The 23,397-nt window shown below is 34.4% G+C and overlaps 2 protein-coding genes and 1 pseudogene across 2 annotated transcripts; 2 read left to right on the top strand and 1 right to left on the bottom strand.

Annotated features, from left to right (window-relative positions):
- Positions 1 to 8,364: 8,364 nt before the first annotated feature.
- LOC145593129 (glucan endo-1,3-beta-glucosidase 5-like) lies at positions 8,365 to 12,797 on the top strand. Its single transcript, XM_081649640.1, has 3 exons — positions 8,365 to 9,277; positions 11,409 to 11,959; positions 12,047 to 12,797. The coding sequence occupies exons 1-3, from the start codon at positions 8,916 to 8,918 to the stop codon at positions 12,643 to 12,645; spliced, it is 1,512 nt and encodes a 503-aa protein (XP_081505766.1). The 5' UTR covers positions 8,365 to 8,915; the 3' UTR covers positions 12,646 to 12,797.
- A 2,650-nt stretch (positions 12,798 to 15,447) lies between these two features.
- Positions 15,448 to 19,084, top strand: LOC145593156 (uncharacterized; annotated as a pseudogene).
- Positions 19,085 to 20,831: 1,747 nt separating this feature from the next.
- On the bottom strand, positions 20,832 to 22,361 carry LOC145591859 (F-box/FBD/LRR-repeat protein At5g22660-like). Its single transcript, XM_081648350.1, has one exon. The coding sequence runs from the start codon at positions 22,359 to 22,361 to the stop codon at positions 20,832 to 20,834; it is 1,530 nt and encodes a 509-aa protein (XP_081504476.1).
- Positions 22,362 to 23,397: the final 1,036 nt, after the last annotated feature.

Genomic DNA, 23,397 nt, shown 5'->3' with positions numbered 1-23,397 from the left:
ACATTTACTTAATTTCAGTTCAGTTCAGCTCCAATCAGTGCTGTTCAGTTCAGTTCTTAATTTCCCTCTCTCATAAAATATTCATTTCAGCTCAGTTCAGTTCAGTTCAGCTCCAATCAGTTCACTTCAGCTCAGTTCAGTAAATGTGAACAGGCCCTAATGGGCAGATTTCAGGATCAGTCTCTCCGACAAGGGGCCTCCGCCAAGGGATCCAATTTCCCCATACTTATTTTTATTAAGTGCTGACACTTTTTCGTGTCTGTTGAATAAGGCGGCTAGAGATGGTCTTATCCATGGTGCCAGGATTTGCAGAGGTGCCCCCCGGGTGTCACATTTATTCTTTGCCAATGACAGTATTCTTTTTGCTAGAGCTAATACTCAAGAGTGCTCTGTGATAGCTAATATAATTAGCAAGTATGAAAGAGTTTCGGGCCAGAAAATTAATTTAAACAAAATTGAAGTTGCGTTTAGCAAAAAAGTTTGCATCAACCGTTGGAAAGAAATTGTCGATACTTTGGAGGTTCGGGAAGTAGAGAAACATGAGAAGTATCTTGGCTTACCAACGATCATTGGCAGATCAAAGCATGCTATTTTTGCCGGATTGAAGGAACGATTATGGTATAAGTTGCAGGGTTGGAAAGAGAAACTTTTGTCTATGCCCAGGAAGGAAGTTTTGATTAAAGTGGTGGCTCAACCAATTCCAACATATATGATGAGCATCCTAAGGATCCCGGATGGTATTATCGATGAAATACATTCTCTTTTTGCTCGATTTTGGTGGGGTTCTACGGCATCGAGGAAAAAGCTCCATTGGCAAAAATGGGAGGACTTGTGTAAACCGAAAAGTCTTGGCGGTATGGGTTTTCGTGATTTAAGATGTTTCAACCAAGCTCTTTTGTCTAAACAATATTGGCGACTTCGCCATAATCAAGGTACTCTCTTACATTCTATCTTGAAAGCAAAGTATTTTAAACATTGTGATGTTTTAGAGGCTTATAGGGGTTTTGACCCGAGTTATACTTGGAGGAGTATGGTGCTAAGTCTTTGCTTCTTGATGGTTTGAAATGGAGAGTCGGGAATGGTTGTAGTATTTCGGTGTGGGACTCGGCATGGCTGCCAGGGTGCTCGTCCGTTTGTGTGCCACCACCATTGCCTCATAGTAATTTGGGTTTGCGTGTGAGTGATTTAATTGATCATGAAGCAATGGTCTGGCGGGAAGATGTGATCAGGGAGAATTTTAATGTTGTAGAACAGTCGCTAGTCCTGTCAATTCCATTATCCTTAAGAGCTACGAAGGATATAATGTATTGGTGGCCAGCAAAAGGAGGGGAATACTCAGTGAAATCTGGGTGTTGGTTGGCAAAGCAGGGTCCTTCAAATGTGCAATCCCAGGCTATCAATGATGTTTGGAGATTAATTTGGGGAATCAAGGGTCCTCCAAAGCTGGCTCATTTTCTTTGGAGAGCTTGCAAAGGCTTCCTAGCAGTCCGGGAACGACTACATTTTCGGCTTTTGGTCGAAAGCAAGTTATGCTCTATATGTGGATGTGGAGATGAAACCGTGATCCACACTCTCTTTGAGTGTAATGCTACGAAGAGCATTTGGGCGGCCAACAACTTTCCCACTCTGATTTCCCAAGCCCCTTCATCTGGATTTATTGACAGAATCCTATGGTTAGCCTCCCAAGTCAGTAGCAATGAATTGAGAAAGATGGTCACGCTTGCCTGGGCTGCGTGGTGGTGCCGAAACATGGTGATCTTTGAAAATGCAATTGTGTGTTCGGTTAGTGTTGCGTCTAATCTGCTGAAATCTGTCTCCGAGTATGGTGAGTATGCAAAAAATGTATTTATGGGGCAGAGCGTACCGAGACAGCAATTTACCAGTTCTTGGTCTCGGCCTTGCAGTGGTATGGTGAAGATAAATTGTGATGCTCCTGTAGGGGGCGTGACAGGCTTGGGGGTGGTAATTAGGGACAAAATGGGCAACTTATTGGTGGCTAATGTGCGTCATGAGAGGGCTGGATAGTCGTCTGACTGTGCTGAGGCAGCGGCCTGCCGCTATGGCTTACAGTTGGCTGCAAGGTTGGGCTACAACTCGGTTATCTTGGAGAGTGACGCTGCCATGGTCGTGGATGGGGTGAAGAAAAATGCTGCCACTTTCACTCTTTTTTCTCTGCTTGTGGATGAGATTTGTGTTCTTTCTCGTAATTTTGTTGCTTTTTCGATTTTACATGTAAAACGTGCGGGTAATACCTTAGCTCATAACGTAGCTAGGTGGAACTCTAATGGTTGTAACGAACGTGTTTGTATAGGTCCTTTCCCTCAAAGCTTCTTAACTTTGGCGGAAATTGACCTCTATTAATATTATTATCCATAGGTGATTTTAAAAAAAAAATGTTAGCATGATTACAACCGGTTAATACTATTGTATGTAATACTTAAGGCATGAATACACAACCTAACAATATTTATACCATTATAACCATTATATGTAGTAATATTATTCCAATATCAATGGCACATTTTGCAACTAAGGGTCTGTTCTCATTGACTGAATTGAGCTGAATTGAACTGAACTTATTAGAACTGAACTGAATTGAAATGAATATTTTATAAGAGAAGGAAATTAGGAGCTGAATTGAACTAAACTGAACTGAACTTATTAGAGCTGAACTGAACTTATTAGAACTGAACTGAACCGAACTGAACTGAACAATTAGTATTATGTGCACCATGGTGCACTTAGAAATAGGTGCACCAGGCCCAATCTACCTGTGCCCAACAGAGGAAGCCCAAGACGAAAGAAGCCCACTTGGAGTTCAGTTTTTTTTTTTTTTTTAAATAACTGTTCCTCCTCTCTCTAACCGTCATATCTATTTTTTTTTTTGTTTCATTTTAAAAAATTTCTCTCTTCTCATAAATTAAAACCCTTTCTCAATTAATTCTTTTGTATTTTCTCTCTCCTCTCACCATTTTTCTCTCTCTAAAAACTACAATCTACCATGACAAAAGACGAAGAACACACAAAAACATCACTCAAAAGATGAACAAATTGTAAAATTGAAACTATATTCTACGATATAATTGTCTTTTTGATTTTTTTCTTTCAATTTTTTTTTGGTAGAAAAGCGAAATTATCTACTCCTACTAAAGAGGATGAAAATGTGTAAGTAATTTATTGTTCAAATTAGCTACCTGAAACTTCTGATCAGACACAAGAGCAAATAGAAAAGCCCCTAAACTTCTTATAAGACACTAGAAGCAACACAAAAGCCCCCGGAAACTTCTAATAACACAAAAACCTCAAAACCTGCTGAACCTCCTACAAAAACTCATGAACCCCTGTTACAAACCACTGAATACCCTTCAAAAACAGTGGCGGAGCCAGGAATATATAACCGGGGGGACGACAACTAAACATTGCATCATTTGACAAAAATATTTAAATAAAAAAAATAAACGCAAAGATAGTTTTGTAGTTAAAATTTCACAACTAAAATGAAGTGGGTTCATGTCCTTGAGATTTCATTCTTTTAAACAAGAATTGTCGAAGATCGGGTTGTTTTCCCTTAGAATTGTTTGAATTAGGTGAATTGTTTGACATGTCCTAATTAAATCAATAAAAATAAAAACAATGAATCAATAATAATTCAATTACCATCATGTCATACAATCAATATTACCAATCAATTTAACACAAATAACAAGTTATAATTTTATAAAGTGAACAATTTGAGAATTGAGAACCCTAGCCTAACATTGGAATACAAACAATCAACCATTTAAAAAAAATATTCAGAATTTAAACAATTAAAAATTCACACTTAATTAAAAAATTAGCACTTAAACAATTAATTAAAATAAGATTTAGGGTTTGAAGGGATAATTTAAAATTATAAGTTACTTACAATGAATTGGGGAAAAATCCAAAGAGATTTGTCTTTCACAATATATGCTTGTGCGGTGGTGGCGGCAGCGTCGACGTCCGCGGTCGTCGTACTTCGGAGTCCGGCAGTCAGGTGGTCGTCACTCGTCAATTGTGGGAATTGCCGAATTGGGTTGTACGAGAGTCAAGAAAGCTTAATTAAAAAATAAAAATAACCTTTATACTTTTTAACTTTATTTGTTTTGTCTTTTAGTAAGTTTTTATTGTTTTATATTTTTTGTTTGATATGATGTCATCCCATAATTTTCTACCACTCTCCTGTCACTTTCACACTTTTATTTCTATGCTTGCTTGGTTAGTTGATTTTGTCAGACTTTTGTGGAATTGTGGTAAACTTGTCTTTCGTAAGTTTTGTTTATTTGTTTTTTTTTCTTTTTTTTTTAAATAGAAAATTCTGAAATTTTTTTTTAAAAGTGGGGGGACAGCTGTCCCCCCATGTCCCCCCCTCCATCCGCCCCTGTTCAAAAAGAATTAAACCACTTCAAAAAACCTCTGAATTCCAACCATAAACCACTGAAAACCCTACAAAAATATTTGAACACCCTACAAAAACCTCTGAACCCCTTACAAAAACTTTTGAACTCCAACTACAAACCACTGAACACCTTACAAAAACCTTTGAACACCCTACAAAAATTTTTGAATCCCAACCACAAACCATTTAACACCCTACAATAACCTCTGAACCCCCTACCAAAACTTCTAAACCCCAACCACAAACCACTGAGCACCCTACAAAAACCTCTGACCCCCTACAAAAACTTATGAACCCCAACCACAAATCATTGAACCCCAACCACAAATCATTGAACCCCCTACAAAAACTTCTGAACTCCAACCACAAACCACTGAACACTTTATAAATACCTATGAATCCCCTACAAAAACTTTTGGACCCCAACCACAAACCATAGAACACCCTACAAATACCTCTGAACTCCCTATAAAAACTTTTGAACCCTAACCACAAACTACTGAACACCCTTCAAAAACTTCTACACCTGAAGACACTGCTCAGAATGCTGCTCAGCCTTCAGACTCTCCTTATAAAGTACAAAATGCCAATTTTTTTTTTAAAAAAATGATTACAAAATACATAGATCTAAAAATAGTTCATAAGTAATGTATCACTTGTTCAGAATTATAATTAAGATGTTCATAACACAAAAATACATGTTAGTAAAAAAATATATTTATAGGAAACGTATCCTACGTTCATATTTTAAACTTAAAATGTTCAAAGTATCAAAATATAACCAAAAACAGAACTGTTCATTATAGAATACACAAATATCACTAAAAAATCAAAATAATATAAAAGCTACATATTTCGAAACTCAAACCTAGCCATAGTGATTTAGATAATGGAGTCTCATCGGAAAATTATCATCTCCGTCGTCTTAACCACCTTCTCCTCGTCAAATCCGCCATTTTTAACTTCACTTCATTGCAAAAACTCCATTAATAAAGCTTCAAATTGAAGATTGAAGAAAATGAACTTTGAAATTAATATATGACAATCAACAATGGTGATGAAGGAATTAAACCAACAACAAAATAATGAATGAATTTAAGAAAATAGAGGAGAGAGAAATCAGAAATTATGAATTGTAAGAGGGGGAGATGAAAGATCTCAATCTATGGTGATCAACAATGGTCAATGATGATGAAGAAATTAAATAAAAAACAAACTAATGAATTAATTTAAGAGAGAGAAAAATAGAAGAGAGAGAAGATGGAGGAGAGAGAAACCAGAAATTAAGAAAATGTGAGTGAGGGGAACAGAGGAGAGAGAAAATACCGAGATAGAATAATTTAAAAGAACAAAGCTACTGGCAACTAATAACTACGTGGCGTCAATTCATTGGTGGTGCACACAGTTTAAGGTATACCATGGTGTACCTTATAATTTGCGCTGAATTGAATTGAAAATAATCGTATGAGAACAGGCTCTAAGTGGTACCAATTTTAACTTTTGAAATACCTACGAAGTTACCATATTATGTACAAGTACATAATTATAATGCATTATTACTTCTTTCACTCAACCAAGCGACATTGTCTTTGGATTTTTTTAATTAAAATGCCTTGTCCTATGTCATTATTTGTATACGGAGTACTCAATAATTTTTTTTTTAATAGTAAAATGGACTCTGAATAGGGCTATATTATTTGATAATACTAACGATAGCGGTATCTTTTAGCGGTCAAGTTGCAGATAGCTTTTAGAGTAGCGAGTAAATGTCAACCGGTAGAAGGTAAAGATTAGTTGTCAAAGTAAGTGTCGATAAAATGAGTGTTTGACAAAAATAACAATTAAAATATCGGTGATAAAATTATTAAAGTAGTGATTAATACGAAAATGATTAAGTATAATATATGAAGTTAAACAAATCTATAAGACAAAGCTTATCCTAGGAATTTTACATGACACTTGCCTCTAGAATATTGTTTGATACTCCACAATTAAACTAAATTAAATTAAAAGAGCATTAAAAAAAAAAAAAAAAAATCCCTTCCCTTCTCCACAAACAAAGAAGACTTAGAACTAGAAGCCTCTATCCATTTTATTATCATGTGCAATACAGAAGTGGCAAGTGTCCCCACTACATGCCAACATATTAGTCCTCAGATTTTGTTTAATTGTTTGACTAAAGTCCTTAACTAAATATTTTAAAGGTTAATGAAGGATTAATCCTATGCGTATGTACCAAAGTACCATGTCACACGTGCATGGTTGCTGACTGGTAGCCTGGTCTAGTAGGTGCTGGACTTAAAACTAATACGAAGTACGTAGCAATTGATGAGTAAGTATAGGCACATACGTGGTATGATTTATATCAAATTTTCTTTTTTTGTTTTTGTTTATATTGTTATTGTTGAGTTTGTACTGTTATCTTTTATTTTATACTGTTACAATTCCAACGAGATTTTTGATTAAGAAAGAAGGAAAGAGGAAAAGAGAGTATTTTTTTTATTATTATACTGTTATTATTGATTTTTATACTATTTTCATCCTTTGATATGAATCATACCTGATAACGGCCCATCACGTCTTTTAAAGCAAAACATTAGTAATACCTAATATGGTCCCCTTTAAATTCTCGGAGGTCATGTCATTAACTAGGTCGTATACGTATTATTCATTATAAATATAAGGGACATCCTTAATTAAGGTGAGCCCCATCATCCTATTTACTCGTAAAATTAAATTGATTTAATTACAAATATTTTAGGAAGATTAACTAAGTAAAGATATATTACAGCGAACCATAATCTACGAGTATTTTGTAAAGGATTTATATTTTGGTGATAAAGCTACGACACAAAAGATTTACCAAAATTAGAACCTTATTTGTCCAAAAAAAAAAAAAAAAAAAAAGAAAAAAACTAGAACCTTAACTAGGGGTGAGCAAAAATTCCGGGTACCCGGAATTGGAACCGGAACTGGTTAGGAACCGGCGGGTACGGAACCGAGATTGGACCCGGTGGTTCCAATCCCGGGTAATAAATTAAGGACCCGGTTATAACCAATTCCAATTCCAATTCTCAACTTTTTGGAACCGGAACCGGTTGGGTACCCGGTTACCCAATATATCCTAAACTAAATAAATTTTAGATAATAAAAATATGTTAAATGTATCTAATTTGTAAAATAAAAAGTATTATTAATACCTAACATGAATACAAATAGCTTAATGCATATATAAATATAAGTATTAAACACTAATAATGATACTAGCTAAAATAAGAATGATAATTTTGTATTATATTTTAAAAATTACATACATAAGTGGGTACCCGGAACCGGAACCGGTACCCGGTGGTACCAATTCCAATTCCTAAATTTTAGGACCCGGTTAAACCAATTCCAATTCCGGTTCCGAATTTTAGGACCCGGTTCCAACCAATTCCAAGTCCGGGTCCTAAAATTTTGGCCGGGTACCCGGTTTGCTCACCCCTAACCTTAACCACTATGCTAACTTGCTAAGGTAAACTTGATGTTAAAAAACTAACTAGATGAATCTCATACGATTTACGGTTTGTTTGAATTATATATATATATATACATTTTATGTGCTAAATTTTTTTATATATTTAGATAAAATTCCGGATATCAAAAGATAATATTTTATATTTAATTAATTTAAAGTGGGAAATTTCATTCGCCAATTTTGCTTACGTGTTATTTAAATTATTTAATTTTAAAAGAAATTAATAATCTCGTATTTTATTGGCTACCACTAAAATTTATTATCCTATTTGACGCGGTGAAAAAATTAAATCCTACATGTCTCTCTAAAAATTAGGGAAAAAATTCATATATATATATATATATATATATATTAGATTTTCTCAAGTTGATTGAGACTTGAAAAATACAACTTTTTGGTTAGGTGCACAATTATGATAACTTGCTAAGCTCAACATTCTTCCTCTGTTTCATCACTTCATTCCTCTGTCCTTCCCCTGCTTTCTCATCACTTTATTATTGTATCAACTTTGCCTTTACTTTTCTTTGTTTTGCTCCTCTTTATATACATATACATACCACTACTTAGCTTTACTACTGCCCCCACTTCCTATTTTTCCTACAATCATTTCATCATAATAATCCACTTTCTACATAAATATCCATTCTTGATTCCTTTTTCTCTCTTTTTCCAACAATAATTCACCTTTCCCCTGTTTCTGATACCACTCATAATACTTAACCAGCAAATTAATTGCCATATATTTCCATCTTCCCACAAATTTTTATTCTTTTTGTGAAAAACCCTTTTGTGGGTTTCATTAATCTCTAAAAACTAAAAATCCCAAGTGTTGTTGAATTTCTAGAACTTCCCACAATATTTTGTAAAAAAATCCATTTTTTGTGTATTTTTTGTAAGAAAATCCCAAGTGTTTCAATTCTATCGGGTTGGTGAAAAAAAGTTGTAAACTTTCCCAAAAAAAAAAAAAAAAAAAAAATGAAGAAGATGGGACGGTGTTTATATGGTGAAGTAAGTTGCATGGTAGTTATGATGGGGTTGGTTTTAATGGTGATGGGTGTAAATGGAAATAGTATAGGGGTAAATTTGGGAACACAAGCAACACATCCATTACCAGGAAATATATTGGTTCAATTGTTAAAAGATAATGGAATTACAAAGGTGAAATTGTTTGAGCCAGATCCTTATGCTTTGAAAGCTTTGGGAAAATCAGGAATTGAGGTTATGATTGGTATTCCAAATGATTTGTTGGCTCCTTTGTCAAGTGATATGAAAGCTGCTGAAAATTGGGTTGCCAAAAATTTGTCCACTTATGTTTCTTCCCATGGAGTTAACGTCAGGTACTATTAATTATTTTTTTACTATTGATTTTATATTATTGATGACTTATGGTTTGGTAAAGATCATTAAATTTATGTCTACTCTTTGTATGCCGTAGCTGGTAAAGTTCGAGGTAATACTTAAGACCTAAGATTAAATTATGTCTACTATTTCTACTCCGTAATTGATAGTTGGTTAAGTTTGGGGTAATACTTAAAACCTGAGATTAAGTTATGTCTGCTATATTTACTTCGTAGTTGATAGTTGGTTACTTAAGACCTGAGATTTAATCATTGTATTTTTTTTGTTTGGTTTCAACTTGAGCAAATGAGCATAAAGAGTGATTTAGTTATAGTTTTCATTTTAGATGTAACAAGTGTTTAGAAAGAAAAAAAAAAAAAAAACATTTTCTTAGGGTGTTTTTGTAGTAGTTTCAATGAAGTAATGCTTTCTCTATAGGTTATTGGTTATTTTAATCATTTTTTTTGGTGCTTGTGTGTGTTATAAATCTTTGTTTATAATGTATTTTACCTTCAAGTTTTGTCTTTACATATTGAGTTTTGTTTTAGGTAGCAAGATTATCTTTAAAAAAAGGAAAATTGGACAAGGAAAGTTGTATGTAGGATGGTACTCAAGACGTGTGATCGAGTAAAGTTCATCTAAATCCAAAAATTTCTGGCTGTCTATACAATAGGGTACTTTGGTTAAATTAAAGGTACTGGTCAAGAGTTGATTGACTTCTGTTTCAAAAAATTTCAATCAAGAGAGAATTTATTTACTTCTTTTTCATTAGTTAATTCGTACGGTTTCTTCTATTTGATTCAAAAGATTTTCTTCTAGTTTGGGTTATTGCCTAATTTGCCTTATTAATATGTTGGCTGTTGCCTTGTAGTAGAATTGTAGAAATATACTAGTTTAAATCCCGTACAATGCACGGTTGTTATTAATTTTTTAAAGAGATATTATTATATTGAATTTTATAAAAAAATTATACACATAATATTAATTCAAAAGTAAATATAAAAATATATTAGTTGGGTTTATATGGAGAGTTATTATTGTTAAGAATTTTAACTGGAAAAAAGATATTATTCATTATTATAAAATAATTTCCTTAAAGAATCTTCTTAAAAACAGAAAGTAAAATAGGCGGGAAAATTGTTAATGACATTGTGACAAGTGTCATTTTAGGTTCACTTTTAGTATAGGTTAATTGATTGACAAAGTATGTATATATATTTGCAAGCTAGACTTCTAGACTATGGCCTAAGGGAATTATAGTTAATTAGTGTGCAGCAATAGCCACCCTCCTTTAGGTCCATACTCCCCAAGAAGTTTGAAAATTTGAAGTTTTCGATTTCAAATGCAAATGCTGTGCTAGCCTGCCCCCAAAGCAGAAACTGAAATCACAAGGCTCGTCTGAAGAGGAGACAGGTGCATGCCTTTCTCCACCTCCACTAGCTTGCGATGTTTATACTGAAGGAACTACTTCTAATGAGATGAACTTAATTATCTACACATCTCCTTTCTTTGTTTTTTGAAAGTGAGATTTTGGAGTAAAAAAGTGGCAGATGTGAGAATGAGAGTTTTACTGTGTTGTGTGACAGTATTAATCTCTTTTGGTTGTTTCATAGGAAATCGTGGGCAGAACTGCAGAAAAATGTATATCGATCATTCTGTGTTCCTGGTGTCTGATGCTTGCTACTCCGTATAAAATAGTTCCAATTATATACTGTATCTTGTTCATTTGAAATAAAGTAGATACTCACGATTTACCAAGTTTGTCAAATTTTTTGAGCTTTTGAAACCTTGTACTTTGTATAATATCAGCATGGATGTATGATCCCTAAGTGCAAGATTATTTATTTGCTCAGAAAGAATGGATATCTCTTGTGAAATAAGAGCTAATTGATGATGAGCCTGTCTAATATCGTGATCTAGATTTTTTTTTTTTTTTTTTTTTTTTTTTTTTTTTTTTTTTTTTTTTTTTTTTTGTCTTCCAATTCATGAAAATTTATGCAGTAATATACTTCTCATACACACTTGACTACTAAGCCACTAACAAATGGTTTAATGGTTTATGTGGTTAGACTACTCTATTCTGAGTTCTGATGCTGTAGCATTGTTGTTGCATTTTTTTTTTCCCATCAGATATGTTGCGGTTGGCAATGAACCATTTTTGAAGACATTGAATGGAACCTATGATGCCATGACACTTCCCGCCCTTCAGAACATCCAATCAGCACTAATAAAAGCTGGCCTAGCCAATCAAGTGAAGGTCACTATCCCTCTAAATGCCGATGTATATGAAACTGCATCCAATGTCCCTTCTGGTGGGGACTTTCGTTCTGACATCAGTGATCTCATGTTGAAAATCATCAAATTCTTGAATGACAATGCGTGTCCTGTCACCATAAACATATACCCCTTCATAAGCCTCTACAATGACCCCAATTTCCCTGTAGACTACGCCTTCTTTGATGGATTTTCATCTCCCCTGGATGACAATGGAAAGACATATACCAATGTTTTCGATGCTAACTACGACACACTCGTTTGGTCCCTTCAGAAGAATGGATTTTCAAACATGACAATCATAGTAGGAGAGATTGGGTGGCCTACTGATGGAGACAGGAATGCTAATCCTACCAGTGCTCGGAAGTTCAACCAAGGGTTAATTACTCATCTCTCAGGAGGCAAAGGTAATATCAAGAGTATACTGTTATAACAACACTTTCATTGGATAATGTTAGTGTATGTCCATAATGTTATTGTTTTACTCGTTACAGGTACGCCTATGAGGCCCAGTGGTCCTATTGATGTTTACCTGTTTAGCCTCATCGACGAAGATAACAAAAGTATCCTACCAGGAAACTTTGAGAGGCATTGGGGGATCTTTAACTATGACGGGACCCCCAAGTACCAGCTTAACCTTGGCTTGACAAAGACTGGGACTCTGATTCCAGCAAAAGGGGTTGAATATCTGGCAAAAAAATGGTGTGTTTTGTCTTCCACAGCTAATATAAGTGATCCTCAAGTAGTCTCGAGTGTGAGCTATGCCTGTGGACATGCTGATTGTACGAGCCTTGGGTATGGAACGTCATGCAGCAATCTAGATGCACCAGGAAATATATCTTACGCGTTTAATATGTATTATCAGGAACAAAACCAGCAGGATAAGGCATGTCAGTTCCCTGGTGGTATCTCTGCTGTCACAACAAAAGATCCGTCTGCTGGGACATGTCGATTTATTGTTCAGATCAAGAGTGATCCAGGTGCAGGGGCAAGCAGTAGCTCAGGTTCCGGGTCTGGTTCAAGTTATGGTTCTGTAAAAGCTGCTGCTAATCTTTTATTCTTAATGTTCATAATGGTTGTTACCATTTTGTAAATTCTGGGCTGAAATACTCAAATTTTCGCTCCCTTTTTTCTGTATTTGTTTTTTCTTGATGATCAGTCTGTTTTGTGAAGAATAGATTGTACCATTCTGAAGATTGAAATGGTTTAAGATAAATACATTGTGTCAAGATGAACTACTTAACATTTTTTTTGACTTTGGACAAGGCAATTGTGCTTGTTAACTCTTTGAAAGAAGGGAACCTACTGTATAAACAAGGCAAGTATACTGTTCGTGCTTTTGATAGATACATGGATCCTGTGATGGCCGGGAGACCTTAGCTTGACTAAAGTACAGTTGTGCTTTCGATAGAATCCAATCGAAGTGTCGAGTTCTCAAGCTATTTGAGGAGCAATGGAGGATGTCCTTGTAGCAATGGAGTTTCTGACATGTAGCAAGTGCTTCCCCCCCCCCCCCCCCCCCAAAAAAACCAAAAAAAAAAAAGCATATAAGGTGCCAATGTTCATCTACCTAAGTGACCGACCGCTTGGCTAACTTAGTTCTCGAAGAGAGGATAGTTTATTTCGATGTTCCTCCAATCGAAATAAAAAAAACTTCTGTGGGAGGACTTAGTTGGGATTAATTCACCCCGTTTTGTTAGTTAATTTGTTTAGTTTTGTTCTGGTTTTCCCTCTTTTGCATCAAAAAAACCTAAAGCAAAGCCTAAGATCTTGCTCCAACATCAAAGGCATTTTTGTTAATGTCGATTGCAAGGCACCATTGCTGCTCAAATCAATCTTCCACCATGCAACTTCATGTTGTCTTCTTATACATAAAAGACCCCATCATTTTTCGTTTTAGAATCTTTCACAAATTTCAAGTCTCAACATACTTTTTTCGCAAATTAAATAGAGTAGCAGATTATGTTGCATCTCTCAGTTATTCTACTCTAACTCATCAAGATATCATCTTTTTATTGATAGTAAATTTTCTGATTATAGTTTCCTAGATAAATAGACATTTTTATGAGAAGACATTCTTAATTTTCTCCGATCCATGTATCTTACCTTAAAAATACATCAACCACCAAAATAATAGCGGGGGTAGCCATTTAATAATTTAAAGTAGGAGATAAGATTGGGGATCCATATCTCCACATACCCACATTTGGTGAAATTCGAACACTAAACCTCTAGGACCTAAGATAAGTCTCATACCAATTCAAGTAAGTCAAATAATCTTGCTTGTTTTTAATACATAGTAGTTATATTGATTTACTAATAATTTGTAAAACAAGGCATATACAGTGTTATAATACTTATACCTAGATCGATATTCCTTTCACTGTTTCCTTAATGTTGCAACAATTTTCATTTTAGAAAGTTTCATAAATATTGCAACATTACTCAATTAGTCTATTTGCACATGATTTCTCTCTATTTCTCCTTATTACACGAGTTCCTATACTCCGTATTTATTTCTCTCTATCTCTCTTTTCGCCTTAAAATTTGTGCCTCCTCTCTTTGTTTCAATTAATATTAAGGAAACGAGGAAATATTATATTAAGATTATCATCTATTCTCTGACAATGCTTGCAATTGCTTTCTTCAAATAACATAAAAATTTCTAGCAGGTTGCTTCATTAACGTCTTGCCAAGCAAGTCTATTGTATTACATTTTTTTTGGTCATGGTCAGAATGGCCAGCCTACACTTATGAGCTATGAGTAATGACTTGTTAATTATCATTATTTATTAATCTATTACATAAATAGCATTAGTCAAAAGTTATACTTGCATAAATTATGGGAAACATCATACTCCGTATCAAATGATGTTTAAGTAGGATTTGGGTATTACGTATTTATTTAATTAGTGGAATTCTTTCGTCAAAAAATAGTGGAATTTCAAAAATCATATGCTAGCAACATAATTTCACACATTGATTAATTTATATAAAAACGTAGATTTCATAAAAAGCAAGATTAATCACAAAAAACAATAACTTCGCCACGTGTAGTCCTTCAACTTTGTCCACATATACATGTATATATGGAAAAAAATTTTTACATAACTAGGTTAACACTTATTAGTAATTTATCTTTGTAATTTTTTTTTGAGTTTAAAATGTTCATAAGTTCAAATTAATTGACCTCAACTATGCTAACAACTTACAACTCCTATAAAGACTCCAACAACCTAATATCAACCTAAATTGTTTGTTTTTGCTCGGACTTGTTCCTCATTTGGATCAAAAAAAATATATCAACATAAATTACCAAAATAATAGGTATTTGCTTTAAATTAATTACCTAAATAATAGCTACTATATGTTTAAAATTAATTAGCATTTTGTTTTAAAAAAAATAATAATAATAATTAGCATTTGAGCGGAAATCTTTTCATGAAATAGTGCCACATGTGCAACTTTGAAAAAAGATGACATCAGCGGTTGTTACTTTAATATTAGTTATAGATGCAAATTCAACTTATAATTAAGCCAGTAAACTTATAATAATATTCTTCTTTCAAAAAAGAAAAAAAAAGATAAAATAAAATAAAATCTTATGATATAAATTAATTTAACCTAGTGTCAAACATCAACAAGTTTTTTTATGTATATTTTTGGTGTAATTGGCACATTTTATGTTTTATATATGATGATTGATCTTTGCAAGTCACAACCGTCCAAAAGTCAAAAAATTAAAATGGTTGATTACGAAATATGCAATGACTAATTCGAAGGAAGCAAGCTTAAAATAATATGTAATGGTAGTAGTCATAGTGCTTAACGTAGTAATTAAAATTAAGTTTGATCTTTATATCATATCTAGTATAAAATTGGGGCAGGGACATTATCTAATTAATTCCATATGGTTTCATAATTAAACTTGTTTAATTTGATTTGAAAATGGCAAGACGATTAAGCAATTCTTCTATCCTCCTCCTACCTATTGCGTTTTTATGGATTCTTGTCACTGTAAATTCTTCCCTTGTAAGTTCTTACCAATTTTCTTTTATTACTTTTTATGTTTTTTTTTTCTTTATTTCTTCTATTTTGCCTTAAATAATTTAATTTTGGAATGCACTATTTCTGTTAGAAAAGTGAAAACTAGATAAGAAACAAAAACAAAAATTGGGGTGGTGAAGGGTGAATATAAGGGTATTTTCTTGTATTTGTGCAATATAACTATGTGTTTTGAATTTAGTTAAATGTACGGGCTGAATTCAAGTTAACTAGATTATGTTTTGAATTTAGTTAAATGTACGGGCTGAATTCAAGTTAACTAGATTATAACTACATCTATATACACGGAATGCATACTTTAGATTTTAAATTTATATACACCAACAATATTAGAAGAGCTTGTAAAAACTAAGAGCGGTTTTGTTATTTTAGGTGCACATTACTACTACATCACCCCCTTTAAGTAGAGATAAACGTGGGTTGGTCGAGATTTGTCCCTTAACTATCTGCCCAATTATGTTGGGATGGATGAAATTTTGGCGAGTGAATGGGTTGGGGAAGAAGATAGTTGCATCCATTTGACTTTCACGATTGTTCATGCACAAATTTGATTATTTCAATATGGATATGATAGTTGCTAATTAGTAATTAGTAAAATTACATAACTTTGATATATTGATAGATTTTCACTTAATTATAACTTAATCTTTTGATCAAAACTTGTTTGTACTATTTCTTTTTGTTGTATTTGTTAATTGATCATCGATCATTTTTAAGATATATTCAAACAACCACTAAACTTCTTTTTTTTTTCGGTACGTATATAGACTATTTTTTTTTTCTAATTAAAATTGAAATATTATTTTCTAAGATGAAGAGAAAATTTAAGGGCAAAGAGTGTATGTATCATGACATTATTCTTCCTATACTAACATAATCATATCATCATGCTTATTAATTCTTGATTATGATAGGAAAATTGGCCAAATCATGGAGGTGACCTACAAAATATGAGATATGCCTCAAAAGAGACCAAGATTAGTCCAAAAACGGTTCAAAATATGAAACTAAAGTGGAAATTTGAGGCTCAAAACGATATAACAGCAACCCCAGCAATATACAATGGAATTTTGTATTTTCCTAGTTGGGATGGCTATATATATGCAGTTAAGGCTTCTAGTGGTTCCCTAGTGTGGAAGCAGTTCATTCAAGAGCTCACTGGTATCCCTTCGACGGGCTTAATTGTTAATGTGAATGTGACCGTGGCTCGGGCAACACCTACGGTGGCTCCGGACTTGGGTTTACTTATTGTTGGCCTTTATGGACCGTCTTATGTGCTTGGTCTAAGAATCAACGACGGTTCACTGGTTTGGATGACTAAATTGGACGCTCATATTGATAGTCTTATTACCATGTCCGGGACATATTACAAGAGGTATGTAGTATTCGTTAAAATAAGGGCGTGTTCAATTCACCTGATTATCACTAATCTAAACTTATTTTTTTTATTTGTATTTGTTAGATCGACCTTATTAAAATCTATTTAACTTGTAAGTTTAACTTAAGTAGTCAAAACTTATTTTTCTTAAATTGAACTTAATAAAAATTATCAAATCTTAAATAAGTGAAAATAAGGTGAACATTATATGCCCTAAATATCTCATTCTCACTCTAGATTTAATTTTACTTTTGACATTATTCATCCACTTTACTTTGACCATTGCTATTTATTGCTCCCTCTATCTTTTATTTATTTTTTATTTAAGTGCCTCTCTTTGACATTTTGACCAATACATTTATCAATGCATAATTTTGACTAATGATATCTTTAGTTATCTATAAGCATAAATTATAAAAAGTTATTGAAAATCATGCATTGAGACGATCTACCAAATACCCACATTACTATATTTAATCTTATGTATAAAACAAAAATATTGGTCGAAGTTGTGCATGTAAAAATGAAATAACGTCAAAGTCAAAATGAGGCATTTAAATATTGAAGAGAGAATGAGGGTATGTCTAAGCGAATACTACCTCCGTTAAATGTTATGTGCAACTTTGGAATATTTTATATGTTACAAATAATACCCCAAAATTGTACATAACATTTAACGGATGTAGTATATGGTAACTTGTAAGGAGTAAGGAGAGTAGGTATAATTGTAATAGTGAATTAGTGATATAAAGAGGCAATGAATCTAATCCTTAAATCCATAATTTTACTCCATTTCAGGGCCTTTTACGTGGGAGTATCATCACTAGAAGAAGAAAGAAGCATAGAAGAATGTTGCCACTTTCGTGGTAGCTTTGTAAAATTAGACGCTAAAACTGGTGTCATACTTTGGAAAACGTACATGTTACCTAACAACAATGGACAACGAGGGGAGTATGCCGGGGCAGCAATTTGGGGAAGTAGTCCACCCATCGACGTACCAAGAAAACTTGTGTACATAGCCACCGGGAACCTCTACTCCGCCCCTCAACGAATTAGAGATTGCTCGGAAAGAGAAAACAACCAAACATTCCCTACTAACACCGACGTCGTGTGTAGAGCCTGAAAATCACTCTAATTCATTTTTGGCCTTGGAATTAGACACTGGAAACATAAAATGGTATCACCAAATAGGTGGATATGATGTTTGGTTCTTTGCTTGTCATAATATCTCTAGCAGTCCTGATTGTCCTCCAGGGCCTAACCCTGATGCTGATTTTGGTGAGGCACCAATGTTACTTACTGTTAAGATTAACTCAACTAGGAAGGATATTGCAGTTGCTACTCAAAAAAGCGGGTTCACTTGGGCTCTTGATAGGGACATCGGGGACCTGGTTTGGAGTACGGTATGATTACTTTACTACTCTATGATTTTTTTTAAGTGCATCATTTTGACTTTTGCATTATTCGTATACTAATCTTGTAACATGTTATTGGATTAGTCACAATATATATTTTCATATTATCAACTTTGTTTTTATGTTTTTTTTTTCTTTTTTACTTCTAGAATATAAAAGATATTAATGGTCAAAGTTATGCATTGACATATATGTCAGTCAAAATAATGTAGGAAGCTGGACCAGGAGGATTGGGAGGAGGTGGTATTTGGGGATCAGCCACAGATGGAAAAAGAGTATACACCAACATAGCCAACACCGATCAACAGAATTTCATCCTTCGTCCTTCTAACAAAAGCACTACCGCAGGTGGATGGGTGGCAATGGAAGCTTCAACTGGTAAGGTGTTATGGTCTTTAGGGAACCCTAGCAATGCCTCCACACAAGGTCCTGTTACGGTGGCTAATGGGGTTGTTTTCGCCGGATCAACTAATAATGTAACAGGACCTATTTATGCAATTGATGCGAAGGTTGGTAATATTTTATGGTCATATGATACTGGAGCTACCATCTATGGAGGTGTATCAGTGAGTGATGGGTGCATTTACGTTGGTCATGGATATAAAGTAGGGTTAGGGTCCTTTAATCCTGCTTTTAGCACAGGAAAATCATTGTTTTGTTTTTGTGTGGACTAAGATTAATATAATCCAAAGTTGCACTTATATTGTAACATTATCATGTAATAATATCAACATAACATAAAGCATACAACTAACAAATGGATGTTGCTATGTACACAATACATGGACTTTGGACACCTTGCCATACCTTCCTATTGATAGCTTCATGAATATCATGACGTACACAACAGTATAATAAGCTCGGAGTGTTTGCTAATTTAACTTCCAACTTAGATGAGATCAAACCCGTCCTCGAAGTATAATTTTTCCTAGTGCTTGCTGCTTGTGTAAATTTATAAGTTGAACCGTTGAATTCCGTAGTGGCTCGATAACACTTACGGAGGAAGCATTGTTAAGCCCAAACAAAACTATATGTATACATAGAAAACAACAGGAACTTAGAAGCCAATACCTGTAAGCCCCGTACTTGAAAGCTGGCATTTGGGAATTGGGATACAAAAAGTTGCATATATCAAGTCTATCGACCCACTTACATTTGGCATGGTATCTGTCACTTAAGGCATCACCTACCTGAAACCACAAAACCTCACAAGCAGAGGATCTCCTTGGAAGCTTGAACAATGACCTACAGAAGCGACATTTTCATCTACCGTGCATCTGCTGTTTCAAGTTCATCATTGGTTATAAAACCCCAGACATTCATAAGGACATCTAACTGATCTTAGCTAAGCTTTTTAAGACAATTGCATTACTCATAATGTACGCTAGCAGTCTGAGACTCTGAGGTTATCCAACTCCCTTAAGTCCTTTAATTACTATTGTTTCAAGCTTACTTATCAAGCAATCTGGAAAATGGAGAAACAAGACCAGTTAATCAATAGTTATATCAGGAAAATCATGGGGTCCATTAACAGGCCCAATCAAAGCTACAGACTAGTAAATGGAGAAACCAGAGCAGTTGCAACTGCTAGTAGTTCAAGAAACATAACAGTCTTGAATACAGAAATTAGCAAAGATCCCTAGTAAATACTTTTCTTCTTTATAATTGGATATAAGCCAGTGATGGATATTAGCAAAGATCTGAGTTTGACTGTTTAAGCACAAAGAGAAGCTGCCAACTTTCGCATTCTAAACAGAAAGGGAATATACAGGTTTCCGAAACTTCCATCACAGAGGCAGCTTCAGCACTCTTTATGTAAAAAAAATCCCCACCCCACCTTTTTTTAAGTAATCTTTACTCCATATAAGATGTCAAATATCTATAGATTCTATACAGATAAAAATGTCTAGCAGTTTCTTACTTTGATCTTCTGCCATATTTTTCTATCTAGTATTTACAAATAGATCACCAGTTGTGAAGAACCCTGTTCTCATTAGTCAGCTATAAATGTTAATATATAGGGAAATGATAGTCATAAAATTAGCTTAGAACAACTTCGGAATTTAAGCTTCTTAATCTATTGATACACCAGTGAGCTTTTGGATTATTTCCTTACATTTATAGATGTACTTCAGAGCTCATACTACATACACTAAGGCATTAATAAATGAAAGATCTACCATGCATAGAGAAGTAAATGAACTTGAATATATCATATAAACTTTATAGAAAAGAGTAAAATACATTGCAAGGTTATGATACCCTGATACATATCCAGAATTTCTAGAAACATTGTTATGCCTAAACCAAAATTATATGTAATTATGCATAAACCAAAAATCAATCAGAACTTAGTAGTCAAGACCTGCAAGTCTGCAACCCATACGCTAGAATGTTGCATTGGAAAACAAGTTGCATCTTTCAGGTATATTCACCCAAATACATTCGACATGTAAGGAATTTTCCTTGTACGGCATTACCTGATGCTGTGACTGACCTACCAGAAACCACAACCTCACACATCGAGGAGCTCCTTGGAAGGTTTAACAATGACCTACAAAACTGACATTCCTTCCACACTGCATATGCTTTTTCACGTTCATTTTCAACATATGTCCCATCCACTGTACAAATATGTACAAGAAGCTTTTCCAAAACAATTGCATTACTCAGAATGTATGCTAGAAGCCTGAGTTCATCATCAATGCCCTTTAGTCCCGTTATTAGTATAGTCTTTAGCTTAGTTACTAAACAATCTGGAACTGAATCCAGTGCACACCAACTCCTTTTCTCCATTTTATCATCATTTAATTTTAAGCAGACCTGAAGATGCTCTAAGTTGGGAAAACAATTTAAAGAAATGAGCAAATCCTTAAAGCAATTTGTTTTAAGACAGGATAAATTTGAGAAGATTGGCAGATTCACATAATTAAAATATCTCAAAATATTGGTCCAACTATCTAGCTTCAGCTCAAGATTGGTAACACTAGACAATCCTCCAACAAACTTGGTCATCTGGTAAATATATTCTTTTCGTGGTCCATATAATGAGCCGTAATCCTGCTCATCCTCCTCTTCATCTTCTAATTCCAGCATAAACCCGTCATCAATCTTCAATTCAACACACGCTTTGACTAATGTAGATGGATTCTGGAGAAAGTAATAAATTGAACTCCAATCTTCAATGTTAAGGTTTACCAATTTGGGTGCATCAATATATACTCTAGTGGCCCGAGTACTGTCTAGCATTCTTATAGACAACGACTTCAAGTTGGAAGCAATTATATTCACAACATGACTAGACATATTTAGATTGAACACTAAATCCAAATATTCCAAAAGTGAACAAGACTTAATTAAAGTCTCCAAACAAAGAGGGACATCATCAAGCTGGTCTAGGGAAAGCTTCTTCAAATTAGGGAGATTAACACACAAATCTTTAATTTTCGGAAATTCAAGCAAACCCAGTAATTTCAAAGTTACCAAAGATTGAGAAATGAACAGAAAAGCGGGTAATGAAAAGGAAACATCATACCCTGCATTTACACTGATATTTTCAGCATTTCGGCTGCAAACTTGGTGTAACCATGAATCTGATTCTGATACACAAATTGCTGGAGAATCGAACTCCTCTTCCGATTCTTCGAGAGTGAGACCAAAGTGGCGGAGTTTCCGACAAGTAAGCTGGCGTAGGATGGAGTTGATTTTGGCCGTGGATTGTGGTCGATTGTAAACGTGGAGATCAACGTGGGTGACGGCGGTCCAGAGGCGGCGCCAATGGTGGGATAAGACGGAGGTGGTGGCGGCGGAATGGATTGAAAGGCGGGAGAGAATGTCGGTGAGAATGGCGTCTGGAAGTGAACTCAACCTGTCTTCTTCATTTGATCTCCTGGGCCGTTTTCTGACATAGTATTTCATGATTTTGCTATCGCCCGTTCTCAATTTCTCCATCAATCTCACTCCTCACTATTCACTTTTCACTCTCGCTCTCTCTGTATCGTTTTTTAGCTCTTGGGTTTACAGAAGAAGGCAAAAGGAATGTAAAACCGTCAATCAAATTGCTGTTTTCTTGAAAAGTTGAAACTAAAGTTGGACATGGGCCGGGCCGGCTCAACTTTTTGTCCGTCAGCACGGCCGCTAACACGACCCATAATAATAAAAATAATAAAAAAATATATAAATAATTAAAAGAGAAAAAATAAAAATAATAAAAACAAACCATAACAATATAAAAGAACTATAAATAATATAAATATTAAAATTAATTAATAATAAAAATAATGGGCTAGCCAGTGGCCCGAAACGACTCAGGGGTGAAAGTTCGGTTTGCAGTTTGGATTATAATCAAATCCAAATTAATTCGGTTTCAGAAATCTCAATCCGAATCCAAACCAAATTAAGATTCAATCCAATCCAAACCAAACTGAATTAATTCGGTTTTCTAGTTAGAATCCAATCCAAACCGAAATTTGTTCCCTTTTGCAACATTCAAACCCGAAACCCGGACTTTACCCAAAAAATTCTTGCAATCATTCAACCTTTTCTTGTTAATTATATTCTTTGTGAGAGAGTATTGAGAAAAGAAATTTGAGAATTAAGTTATTTTTTTTTGGTTTATATATGAAAAGAGAAAGGGGTTGAGATACTTTGGAAAAGAAAATAGGCTTAATGTAATGGGTCAAAATTCGGTTCGTAATTCGGTTTTTTAAAATCCCAAACTGAATCCAATCCTAATCCATACTTTTTAATTTTTCCAAACCGATCCAATCCAAATTAAAATAAAATCCAAACCGAATTACTAATTTGGTTTGGTTTTCGGTTCGATTCGATTTTAATCCGAATACTTTCAACTCTAAGCCCGCCAGGCATGTGGGCCGTGCTGTGGGTTAGGGTGTGCTATTTGGTGGCCCAACACGGCAAGGCACGATCCACCTCCTGACACGACGAGGCATGTCTCGTGGCGGCCCGGCACAGCACGATGCCTAGC

The sequence above is a fragment of the Chenopodium album genome, chromosome 18 (assembly GCF_948465745.1).
Source record: "Chenopodium album chromosome 18, dcCheAlbu1.1, whole genome shotgun sequence".
NCBI lineage: Eukaryota > Viridiplantae > Streptophyta > Magnoliopsida > Caryophyllales > Amaranthaceae > Chenopodium > Chenopodium album.
Note: the sequence above shows the minus strand (reverse complement) of the source record. Positions and strands in the feature narration are given on the sequence as shown.

Coding starts and splice junctions, on each gene's coding strand:
- LOC145593129 (XM_081649640.1), top strand. CDS start 8,916: ATGAAGAAGATGGGACGGTGTTTATATGGTGAAGTAAGTTGCATGGTA. Junction 9,278..11,408: donor TCCCATGGAGTTAACGTCAG/GTACTATTAATT, acceptor TTTTCCCATCAG/ATATGTTGCGGTTGGCAATG. Junction 11,960..12,046: donor TCATCTCTCAGGAGGCAAAG/GTAATATCAAGA, acceptor TACTCGTTACAG/GTACGCCTATGAGGCCCAGT.
- LOC145591859 (XM_081648350.1), bottom strand. CDS start 22,361: ATGGAGAAATTGAGAACGGGCGATAGCAAAATCATGAAATACTATGTC.